This window comes from Ascochyta rabiei, chromosome 5, assembly GCF_004011695.2.
Source record: "Ascochyta rabiei chromosome 5, complete sequence".
NCBI classification, from domain to species: domain Eukaryota; kingdom Fungi; phylum Ascomycota; class Dothideomycetes; order Pleosporales; family Didymellaceae; genus Ascochyta; species Ascochyta rabiei.
In genome coordinates, this window is record NC_082409.1 from 930,615 (window position 1) to 942,472 (window position 11,858).

Here is an 11,858-nt window from a genome sequence, read left to right on the forward strand (position 1 = left end):
AACAAAGCGATCTGACGAATGGACGATTGAACGGAGGAGCTGAACACCATATAAGGATTCTCTAAAAAGGATGCAAGGCAGGAAAATCTTCTCATCTATTCGGTGCTCCCATTTCTTTACATGCGGTGAAATCCCTACCTATGGTCGGTTCCACGCCTCGGTCGCCTTCGGCGTCGTTTTGTTTTCTTGATCTGAATGAAAATTGTTTGCATGATCAAAATACGTCGTCGATGCCTCGTTTTCTTGCTCCGTTTCCGTTCAAGCCCTCCAATACTGATCAGTGGTATTTTCTCGATACGACTCAGTATGCACATGTGCACTTGTTGCAAGCTCACCATGCCTCAATATGTCGAGGTCTAGTAACTATCATTTCGAATCAGCTGCATCCTCTAACTGTGCAGTCTGTGTTTCGAGAAGGGTGACACAAGGACACGCAAACAATACATAAGAAATCTCTGGTATTCATGCCATGCCGGTCCTATACGGAGAGAGAGAGACTATGTATGGGCAAATATACCAATTGGTAACAAGAAATTACCATGCACTATAGGCTACAAGTCTAATCAGTAGCCACTGCCCAACAACCCCTGTATGTCTGAAGAGATAGCACGCAAAGGATGCTTATTGGGACGACGAAAAGCACGACCGCCAGCCGAGGAGAATTGCGCTGAAAGTGCCAGGGCATGTGTTGCGTACTAGAGAGCAGCGAGAGCGAATTCACCAAGAAGTGAAGGGAAAGATTGCCCGTCAGAACGTTGATCGGTAGACGCTGGTGCCTCTCTCCGCTCCTGTATCTCCTCTTCTGCTTCGGCCTCTGGTTCTGCTTCGGCCTCTAGTTCTGCTTCGGCCTCTAGTTCTGCTTCTTCAGCTACTCGCTTCGTTTCGCGTGCATCTTCTTCTGCCTTTCGTTGGTCGAGTATATTGTCTGCGCACTTCTGACAGACAAGGAGGCTGCAACTCCTACACTCCTGCGCTACGCTGTACGCCGCGGAAATATCGCTGAAGACATTTCATCTTCGTGATGCTGTCGTTGTTTTCTTGGGTCGAGTGCTTGGTACAGACTCCAGTCCTTCAACTTCCATCGCCGCATCGCGATCGGCTTCAAATTGAACACCTTCCATCGGTTCTGACTGTATCATCACATGCCTCATGCCTCCAGGAAGAAATGTTGCCGCGAGGTGAGGTGCTGTACCGATAGTAGCATCGGAGCGGAAAAGTCCACGCGGAGGCACATATGGTGCAGGACGTAGTCCAGCCGCCACCGGGCGTCCACGAGCTCGTAGGCCATACCCCCCGCGGCTTCTGTTGGCATTTATACTGCTGTCCCTAGGAGAAAGGACGGAGCGTGCAGCCTTTACCTGATCACCTGTTGACTTGTGCGGCACTTCAACTCCCGACCGCATTGTGCACCAGCACTTGACGCACTCCAGCTCACACGTTGAAGGATGCTGAGAAATGGATGAGGCGAAAGAGACTGTGTAGGGCTCAAAGGAGTGGTAGCAGTCCCACACTTGGTCTTGAATGTCGTCATTTGGCTCATCACCAAAGTGAAGATCTTGGTATTCCCAGTAACGTGACGAGCCGCCGTCGAGGTTGCGCGGGCGCGAAGCGGTTCGCGGATTGGTAATTGCATCAGCTGCTGCTCCGCTTGGAGCCTGTGCGACAACCTCTGAACCTTCCTCGGCTACCCTTTGTTTTTCAGCCACTGCCACCTCAGTACCGTTGCTGTGCGCTGAAAGAGGCTCAGGCTCATCAGGCTCGGAATCGCTGCCGTAGTTGTCATCTCCGTCTTCATCGCAGCCTCCTTCACATTCGTCCCTACTCTTCAAGCATCCCCAGCAGAAGTGCGCACCACACCTGCACTCCATGTGATTGCAGCCATACATTCGCTTCAGACCTTGGCTGCATTTCGGACACCGCTTGTAGCCCCATGCTTTAAGAAGCTGTGCTGTCTCTACATCAACTCCAAGGTCCAGAATAGCACAGAGACTGCCTGGATGAGCTAGTTGTCTGCAATCAACGCAGATCTCGCCTTCGCACTTCGGACACTGGAAGTTTGGCGATGTAGGTGTTTCAATGCCAGAGCCCAACTTCCGCTTGCCTTTTGGCCCTGCCTGCTCGGATAGTAGCCGCTCTGGTATGAAGACGGAGCATGTTGATATCGGACAGTAGAACGGTTTGGGCGTGCTCCACTCTTCGTACTTAGACCTGTATTCTGTGATTTCTTCGGTTGTCAAGTGTGGCTTTACATGGTGGAGATGAACCTGCACACAGCAGCGCGGAGGCATTCTGGTGGAATCTTTGCATGCATCGAGGAACATGCCTTTGACACATGTAACGCAGTATGTGCTGTTGCAGGATCTGCAAGGCTTGAGCACTTCCCGAGTATACTTGGGGTCCTTCTCTTTGGGAAGCTGCGTGCAGCAACTTATGCATTGTACCTCGGGATCCTCGACCTTCTTGGATTTTTCATGGACTGGCACAGACGTAGGTGGGGTTGAAAGATGTTCGATTAGCGCTGGGCTTGTGACATCGGCATAACTGAATTCGATGGACATCAGACTGCGCGCCACAAGAAGAACTTCAAACGCGTCAAAATGCCGTATCCCATCTACGTACCCTTCTGTGGCCATAGCTGCTGTCTGTATAGGTTCACTGTATCGTCGTTTCAGGGTAGTGGCTGCTCGTGTTGGAGCCTGGACGTCTGTGTCGTCGAAAGAGTGTGGTGAAGTTGCTGACGTTCGAATAGCCTGATGTATGCATCCTTGGCTGGGTCCAGTTTCGTTTGTTTTGTTACTTCTTTCGTGATGTTGGTGAGCAGGTGCGACCGGTGAGGCAGCAGCCTTCACATGCGGGAACGCCGCAACCTTGGTTGAGCGTGAACCCATACCGTACGATCCTTTGCTTATAGACCAAAAGAGCGCAACTACGAACTGTTAAATGGTAAAAAAGAACATGGGACTGACTCAGGAAGGGCAGGTTAACCTTGAGTCAAACATTTGGGCGGTGCTGCCTACAGGCAGCCTCGTGCTATGTTGAGTCTCATTGGCTGAGGTCCGCTGGAGGATTCGTATTTGTGAGACAGCGCACTGGGCTAGAGACGATATGCCTACTTATCACAGGCAGCCTTGTGGTATATGACGACAGAAACCTGATATCTCTACGTGCTGAGCTTCTCGAATCACTGTTGCTGATACTTCGCACACCATTCAACCACACTTCCCGTCTAACAAGAGCACCTTGAATGTGTATCGGAAGTCATTCAACCAACACCCTCCTCGATAAGCTAGGATGTCCTATCAGCAACAGTCATTGAAGCTACCTGATCAGACTGGACCTGTTCTTTCGCGCATTACTCTTTCGGGTATAGCGCTTCGTGTTCTGCGAATAGTACCTCGAATCTTACGAAGGGCGCAAACTCTAGAACAGGGAAGCTGAACATCGTGACCTGAACTCCGAATTAAGCCTGTTACTTGCCATGGTGTCGAGAGACTTCGGAGAGAGAGTAACGCGATTTGTGCCTAGGCCGGGAATTGTTCTTCGTCCAGACTTGTTTGCACACAAGTTCTCTAAGTCCGTATAGTTACTGGGCGCAACCACTGGAGCTGCAAAATTTGGCAGCACTTCAATGGGCGCATACAAGGGCTAAGGCCTTTGTGCATGGTCTTTTGGTTGTGCTTGGCTCGAGTACCTGTCTACTGTGGATTTACAGCATGTCAAAAGTCGGTAAAAATGTAAGTCAAGGGACTGGCACGTAGTTGCACCAGATGGATCGTCGTTGAAGCGTACGGCATACAATGGCGCGATCAATCAAAGCCGGAATCCGTGGTTCGTCAGAACACGGCAGAGCGTTGTTCGCCGCCGTGATGTGCCTGGGCGAGCCTCACGATAGGTGTTATACTCTCGCGAATTTATCGAAATATGCAAGGCACAATGTGGTGTGCCCGCTTGACCATTGTTTGGCAATTTTATTGTTAGTCGTACGATGGCCTCAGTATATCCAAGTGGCTTCCAACATATGGACCTCGACAGTACCCCGTTCGTTCGTGTATTGACGGCCAAGGTGACGGCTTTCGGCTGGACGTGCTCACCGTGTACCTCTCCAAGTCGCTGCATGAACAGACACATTCGTATTGCGCGGTATATCGTGCATCGTCAGCCGGCAGATGTTTGGAGCCAAAACCCTAGTCACCGTGGCGCTGAGAGTCTTCGCGATGGACCGCCACGGATGTACAGCAGAAATTTAAGGATGCGAACCGACTTGGGCGACATTGTTTACCCCACAAATAAGCCGAGCTTTTGCCAACCGTGGGGTCCCCATGGTTATATGTTTGTGTCATCATCTGGCATATACCAAGAGCGACATTCATCAATCAGCAGACCTTGGACAACGACAGCAAACGCTAGGCACGCTCAACAACAAGACGTGCAGGCGGAGTACAGCGTGAAGGATTGCTGGAGTGCGACCGACCCCGCACCGCCATTCCTGGAGTTGCACCCTTAGGCTTCTGTGGCGCCGGCAGCGGCTTGCGAGAGGAGCTTAAGTCTACGACAAGGGTTTGGCGCAAATAGATGACGATGTACAGACGGCAGCAGTCTGGTGCAATGACGGCTGCAAATTTTCACTCCATTCGCTCAAGGGAGACGGGACGCATCCACGCGTGCCGAGGTGGAGCCCCATGACATGGAGTACGGATGTACTTCTGCAAGGAAAGTCTTGGGAAAGTGGAGAGCTGCGAGCTTAGCTGGTGTTGAGGCCTGAAAGGACAGCGACGGTGCCATAGCTAGATGCGCTACTCCGGAGGCTTCGGGCCTTGCTCCATCGAGTCGCTGGGAAACCGGGGTGCGATCAGCAGGGCACTGCTGACAATCTCCGCATGGAGAGGCATCGCTCCACGATTGCGGAACTAATCAGCGGGTAGCTTAGTAGCTACTTCCCTGTCGTAGCCTCCCATAAAGCTCCCAATGTCTCTCCGACTGTGACGTTGCGTGACCCAGGACTTTCATCCTGTCACCTGTCGACAGCTGCGTAGGAACATCATTTTTAATTTCAGCGTCGCCCTGACAGCACCGCCGACGTCATGTATTGGCTCGCACAAGCATTTCTGGCCATCGGCTTGGTCCAGGCCCAAACGGTATGTACAAACATGTGTTCCCGCAAAACACAACAGCAACAACATCAATCGCACATTGAAGCATTGCATCAGCTGTAGAGATGCTGCCAGATATAGCGTTTCTTGTTGCAGGGCTTTTCCCATTCCTCAAAGTTGATTCGCGCCCGGCTCTGAAGCTTGTTGCGGCCTACAGCTAATTGCAACACAGTACCCAACCACAACGAACCCTACCAACAGTTCGAGCCCTTTGAACAATGCAGAGAGTCCACCATTCTATCCCAGTCCATGGATTGAAGGAACTGGGGATTGGGCTGTGCGTATCATCCTGAACACAATCCTGATTTCCCACTAACAAATACTTCAGGAAGCTTATGCTAAGGCCCAAGCCTTTGTTCGTCAATTGACCCTCCTTGAGAAGGTTAACCTCACAACCGGTACTGGCTGGCAGAGCGACAACTGTGTCGGTAACGTAGGCGAGATCCCGCGCTTGGGCTTCAAGGCTCTTTGTATGCAGGACAGCCCTGTAGGCGTTCGCTTCGCCGACTACGTCTCTGCCTTCCCCGCAGGTGGCACCGTTGCTGCATCATGGGATCGCAGCGAGTTTTACCGTCGAGGATACCAAATGGGTCAGGAGCACCGCAGCAAGGGTGTTGATGTTCAGCTCGGTCCCGTCGTTGGCCCAATTGGGCGCAACCCCAAGGGTGGTGTAAGTTTTGACAGAGGCGAATGCTTTGAAGCCACTGCTAACTCCAACCAGCGCAACTGGGAGGGCTTTTCCCCAGACCCATACCTGTCTGGTCATGCTGTCGCCGAGACCGTTCGTGGTATCCAGGATGCTGGTGTCATTGCTTGCACCAAGCACTACATTCTGAACGAACAGGAGCACTTCCGCTCGCCAGGAAACTTCCAGGACCAGGGCTTTGTTGATGCTATCAGCTCCAATGTCGATGACAAGACTCTGCATGAGCTGTACCTCTGGCCGTTCGCCGATGCTGTACGCGCTGGCACAGGCTCGATCATGTGTTCTTACAACAAGGCGAACAACTCTCAGGTTTGTCAAAACTCGTACCTGCAAAACTACATCTTAAAGGGCGAGCTTGGCTTCCAGGGTTTCATCATGTCTGACTGGGACGCTCAACACAGCGGTGTCTCCTCCACCCAGGCAGGTCTCGATATGACCATGCCCGGAGATACCGACTTCAACTCTGGATTCTCTTTTTGGGGAACCAACCTGACCATCTCCGTGCTCAATGGCACCATTCCTCAATGGCGAATCGACGACGCTGCGACACGTATCATGGCCGCATACTACTACGTTGGTCGCGACCAGGACAATACCACTACCAACTTCAACAGCTGGACTCGTGATACCTACAGCTACCGCAACTTCTACGGCAAGGCTGATTACGAGCTTGTCAACCAGCACGTCGATGTCCGTGGTGAGCACTTCCGTTCTATCCGTTCATCCGCTGCCAAGTCAACCGTCTTGTTGAAGAACAACGGAGTCCTCCCCCTCTCCGGCAACGAGAAGTGGACTGCAGTCTTCGGTAACGATGCTGGCGATAACGCGTACGGACCCAACGGCTGCGCCGACCGTGGCTGTGACGACGGAACTCTCGCCATGGGCTGGGGTTCAGGCACATCTGAGTTCCCGTACCTTGTTACTCCTCTCGATGCTATCAAGCGTGAGGTTGGTGACAACGGTGGTGTTGTGACCTCTGTCACCGACAACTGGGCCTACGCTCAGATTCAGGCTATGGCCGCCCAGGCCAGCATTGCCATCGTCTTCGTCAATGCTGACTCGGGTGAGGGCTACATCACGGTCGACACGAACTTTGGCGACCGCAACAATCTCACCATTTGGCAGGACGGCGACATTCTGATTCAGAACGTGTCAGCGCTTTGCAACAACACCATTGTGGTGATCCACTCTGTTGGCCCTGTTTTGGTGAACTCATTCTACGAGTCCGAGAACGTCACAGCCATCTTGTGGGCTGGTCTCCCTGGCCAGGAATCTGGCAACGCCATTGCCGACATTCTTTACGGCCGCGTCAACCCCGGTGGCAAGCTGCCTTTTACATTCGGCACTTCCGCTGAAGAGTATGGCCCGGATCTAATCTACACCCCCATTGCCGGCAACGACTCTGTTCAAGACAACTTCGAGGAGGGTGTCTTCATCGACTACCGCGCCTTTGACCAGAAGAACGTTACACCTGTCTACGAGTTCGGGTTTGGCTTGTCCTACACTACCTTCTCGTACGCCAATCTTGCGGTCCAAAAGCACGACGCTGGCGCTTACACGCCAACAACGGGCCAAACGATTGCCGCTCCTACGTTGGGCAACTTCAGCACAGACCTGAACGAGTACCAGTGGCCTGCCAACCTGACCCGCGAGGGTACCTTCATCTACCCGTACCTGAACAGCACCGACTTGGCCGAAGCCTCGTTCGACCCCGAGTACGGCCTGAACTACACATGGCCCGCCGGCTCGTCCGACGGTTCGCCTCAGCCACGCATCGCCGCCGGCGGTGCACCTGGTGGAAACCCGCAGCTGTGGGACGTGCTCTTCAGCGTCAGCGCCTCCATCACCAACAACGGCACGCTCTCTGGTGACGAGGTCGTGCAGCTCTATCTCAGCCTTGGCGGACCCGAGGACCCCGTTGTCGTCCTCCGCGGTTTCGACAGGTTGAACATCAAGCCCAACCAGACTGTTACCTTCCGCGCCGACATCACCCGTCGCGATGTATCCAACTGGGAGACTGAGACGCAAAACTGGGTCATCACCGAGCATCCCAAGAAGATCTACGTCGGTGCTTCGTCGAGGAAGCTCTATCTTGAGGCCGACCTTGATCTGTCTGACTACCAGTCATGATGGTGTTGCAATCACAAATCTGGAGGATTGATACAGAGGGAAGCTAAAGTAGGGATATGTAGAGTGCGTTGATTACTCGATGATGATGATCATCATCAACACAATCATAACGAGCAATGCGTATCAACATCTGGACCAAGAAATTCGTGCTCTGATGCAAGGTGCGATGATATTCATGCCATGTTAGCTAAAGCCCTAGCTGCACTCAACACTGCCACTAATGCCTACCGCCACTAGGCGCCGCCGCCGTATTCTGTTGCTCCTCGACTCTCTGCACAACACCAAACCGCTTGTTACCTTGATCAAAGATGGCGTAGACAGCCTTCAACCACGTATCACCCAGGATATCGAATCTTGAGTTTCCTCTGGACTGAATCCCGCCATATTGCATACCGTTCCCTACTCTTGCGAAACCGAGATCCTCCTTCTGGACTTCAAATTGCTTGTCACTAACCGCAAAGGTGACTCTGGGAAGCTTGTCCAAAGGGGTTCCGATAGGGAAGATCCAGCCTTGATTCTTCTCGTCGAACTTTGCACCCGGAATAGCTTCATAGATCTGCTTACACAGGTCATCACTAACCAGCGCGAGTGTAGTTCCTGTATCAGCAATAGCCGTGTTGGCACCCCGGTCGATGATCTTGCCGTTGATGGAGGCAGAAGGTGAGGCGAACTGCCAGAATCCTTTGGATGTATCGATCCCGACGTAGTAGGGCTCTTTGACGCCGCAGCGATCGAGAACCTCTTGGTCGATATAGCCAAATGTGTAGAAGGATTCACCTTTGTCTGCATCTTGTTTGTCGCGCCACGAGCCGAGATAGCAGGTGAAGAGTTCTTGGTCTTTGTGGATATCATCCTGATAGATCTAGAGGGAAGAGCTGTCAGTACGGGGACTGCTTCCGTATCTGCGTAGCACAAAGACGTACCATGTTCTCAACAGGCGTGGCAACTGCTTTGGGCTTTACACTATTGATCTTTCCAAATGCAAGGCCGAGGAGGCCATCGCCTGCGCTCTTCGTAAACTGAGCAGAGAGCTTGGTAGCAAGTTCAATGGCTTGGTTTTCAATGCAAAGACCGCCCAATGTGACACTGTCTGTGCCGACCACACCAGAGGCAGTTGATCCGTCGCCGTACCTGATCTTCCATGAGCTGCCAGAGACCTTTTTGAAAGAGGTAGACATCTTAAAGTTGAACATGTTGTGTTTGCCGCCAGACGCAGTAGCCTTGGTCTTCGAATCGAGCATGGTCGACCACAACTGCGTGCGAGAGATTAGCCAGAACACCAAGGGTACGATATGTACCGGCCAACACACCTAGAGATCTGAGCTGCCTGTATCGAAGTGCAAGTTCAGTGTCTGTGGTGGTGTTCCAATCTCGACGGGACAGATGTAAAGGGCGTCGTTCTGTTGATCCTCGGCCTTGACTTCGCCTGGTTTGCCATCTTCTCCGACCTTGCGCAGCACAGGCTTGGTTTCCTTCTTGTTCTTCGGCCTGAAGGCGTTCTTGAAAGACCGTTTCTTCTCTTCGATTTTCTGGAAAGGGCCAGCGGTGGTAGGCGCGAAGTCATACTTTTCCAACAGACTTGCGTATGAGGCGACGCCTGCTTTGTCGTAGGCAGGGTTAGGCAGGACATTGATGCGCTTGAGATTCGACATAGGGCAGTGAGGTGTTATCGATACGAAGAGGAAGAGTGATAGGCTCGTTGATTGCTAGCGATGTAGGGTGAAGTGGGTATCTCGTTAAAAGTAGTCGAAGTGCAGCCACCCTCAAATAAGGCAGTCGCACCTATTAATGCACACTTCTTGACGCCAACCGCGATTGCACGAGAATACACATTGCCAAACTACTCGAACGTGGTCTTCTTGCCTGATCCCTCCACGATGGCCTGACTTGCTCTCTGAGCGTTCATGTGAGCTGAGCCACTCTTGATTGACCTTGGATCGACCTTTTTGCCGGGCTGAATGCTGTTTGGGCCATTCTTAGGTGCGCGCGGCTCGCGCGGCTCCCTCCTTCCACCCTGTCTGTCATTACCACCGCCAAAGTTCTTCCAGCGGTCTGGATTTACGCCATCGATTGGCTCTGCTGGCTTGTCCTTGCCGTACCGCTTGTTGTAACGTGTTGTGGAGTCTTCCGCAAATTCGCAACGCATCTCTCGCCCGTTTAGCTTGTTAAGCAGCCACTTTCTCCTCTTTGTTGGGTTCTTGACTTCAGTCTCTTCATCGCCAGAGCCGTCTGTGGCCTTCTTCTTATTGGCTTTCAGCTCGGCCTCTGTCTTCATGACGAAACCCTGGACAGCGCAGGTAGCAGCCTCGACGTCTCCAAACGTCACCCAGGCGTAGCCTTTGCATTTACCCGAGTCCTCGAAAGTCGCCATATGTATGTTCTCAATCGACCCACACGGGTTGTAGTGCGCTGTAAGATCTTCCTTGGTAACATCGAATGAGAGGTTTCCAACGAAAACACGCTTGTTCGGTGGGTGACCGCCTGCCTTGCCAACAGGCTTTCCGCGACCACCGCTCTCTTCCCCTTCCACCTTTGGCTTGTCAGGTCGACCTTCGAAACTCTTCGCGTTCTTGATGAGTAGTGCGCGACCGTCCATCTTGGTCTCTGTCATTGCGATGGCTGCGTACATGGCGAGCTCGGTCGAGAAGTCGACGTATGCAAAGCCCTTGTTGTTTGGCTTGGTCGTCCAATGAGCGGGGACTGGCTTTGTGGATGGAGGCATGTGCACCCTGGTAATCTGCTCTGTCTTGATCTCGGTGTTCTCCATGATGAAGCTGCGCAGCGAGTCCTTGGTGGCAGACCAGGGCAAATTGCCAATCCAGACACCGAATTCTGAGCGCTTCTCTTCGCCTCTTTTCACATCACCAACAGTGCCCTCTGTTGTTGCGTCTGTAGACGGCTCGTTTCCGACAGCAGCAGGCTTGGGGTTGAGCTTTGCCTTCTTCGCAGCACGGGCAGCTTTCTTGGAGGTCGGTTCGGGAAGGTCGATGTCGACGACAATCTCCTCGGGGAGAATTTCGCGCTTGCGCTTCTTTGCCGGTGTCTCCGTCATCTCGTCGTCTGAGGCTGATTCGGCGACTTTCGACTTGGACTTTGAGCTTTTCTTTTCCTTCTTTTCTTTCTTTTCCTTCTTTTCCTTCTTCTCCTTCTTTGCGGCCCTCTTTACTTCCTCCTGCGAGCTCATATCGGTGTCTGACATCTTGGATGTCTGTATGCGGAGGAGCTGCTGGATTCGAACTTTTCCTGCAACGCAGATTTCCAGCCCAGAAAAAATGGTGGGGCCCGGCTTAGGTAACTGCAGTAGCGTGCCGCGTGGGGCCAATCTCCATGCATGCGGACCACGACCAGCGTCACGGGGCTGCGAGAGCCTTGGGTCAGAAGTATGGCCTGTTCGCGCAAGAGCTCAGATTGATTCCATTCACTATAGCCATTTGCAAACCTGGAGCCACCGGATGTCGGTCGCTAGGATGCACGAAGAATGCACCTTCAATGTTGATGGGTTGCATTGCGTTAGCTCTTGGACAACCGTGGTAGTGATCAGATGATCATGTAGCGGTCAAGTCGGACTAACGTGAAGTCAAATATTGACTATTGGAACATGTGCACTCCCCTCGCCGGGAGTGGTGAACAAAAGGCGCTTGCGTCACACCTGTGGTACTCGTCTTTCTGAGCCGGGCCGCCCTTGCTATCGCGCACCGGTGAAACCTTATCGTGCCCTCCCCTCACGTGCAGCTGCTGTAGCATCATCGACAAATCGACTGCAGTAAGCAGCGCAACAACAGAAAACCTCTGGAACCGTCTGTTTTGGAATGCTCTTGAGGCAGACAACTAGCACTGACGACTCGCTGTTAGCCACATATTAATAGTGTATT

At 52.6% G+C, this 11,858-nt stretch overlaps 5 protein-coding genes across 5 annotated transcripts, besides 2 other annotated features; 1 reads left to right on the forward strand and 4 right to left on the reverse strand.

The window, feature by feature from the left end:
- The first annotated feature begins 799 nt into the window (after positions 1 to 799).
- Positions 800 to 902: a tandem repeat.
- A 108-nt stretch (positions 903 to 1,010) lies between these two features.
- On the reverse strand, positions 1,011 to 2,888 carry EKO05_0003456 (uncharacterized protein; the record flags this gene model as incomplete). The annotated part of the gene is made up of 1 exon (XM_038945360.2): positions 1,011 to 2,888. The coding sequence occupies one exon, from the start codon at positions 2,886 to 2,888 to the stop codon at positions 1,011 to 1,013; it is 1,878 nt and encodes a 625-aa protein (XP_038800814.2).
- Positions 2,889 to 5,081: 2,193 nt separating this feature from the next.
- EKO05_0003457 (Beta-glucosidase) lies at positions 5,082 to 7,986 on the forward strand (the record flags this gene model as incomplete). The annotated part of the gene is made up of 4 exons (XM_038938451.1): positions 5,082 to 5,135; positions 5,323 to 5,427; positions 5,479 to 5,820; positions 5,872 to 7,986. 4 exons carry the CDS (start codon positions 5,082 to 5,084, stop codon positions 7,984 to 7,986), a joined length of 2,616 nt encoding a protein of 871 aa, XP_038800813.1.
- Positions 7,987 to 8,203: 217 nt separating this feature from the next.
- On the reverse strand, positions 8,204 to 9,227 carry EKO05_0003458 (uncharacterized protein; the record flags this gene model as incomplete). Its single annotated transcript, XM_038938557.1, has 2 exons — positions 8,204 to 8,848; positions 8,910 to 9,227. 2 exons carry the CDS (start codon positions 9,225 to 9,227, stop codon positions 8,204 to 8,206), a joined length of 963 nt encoding a protein of 320 aa, XP_038800812.1.
- A 69-nt stretch (positions 9,228 to 9,296) lies between these two features.
- On the reverse strand, positions 9,297 to 9,638 carry EKO05_0003459 (uncharacterized protein; the record flags this gene model as incomplete). Its single annotated transcript, XM_038945359.1, has 1 exon — positions 9,297 to 9,638. The coding sequence occupies one exon, from the start codon at positions 9,636 to 9,638 to the stop codon at positions 9,297 to 9,299; it is 342 nt and encodes a 113-aa protein (XP_038800811.1).
- A 188-nt stretch (positions 9,639 to 9,826) lies between these two features.
- Positions 9,827 to 11,185, reverse strand: EKO05_0003460 (Nucleolar protein 13; the record flags this gene model as incomplete). The annotated part of the gene is made up of 1 exon (XM_038945358.1): positions 9,827 to 11,185. One exon carries the CDS (start codon positions 11,183 to 11,185, stop codon positions 9,827 to 9,829), a length of 1,359 nt encoding a protein of 452 aa, XP_038800810.1.
- Positions 11,088 to 11,138: a tandem repeat.
- Positions 11,186 to 11,858: the final 673 nt, after the last annotated feature.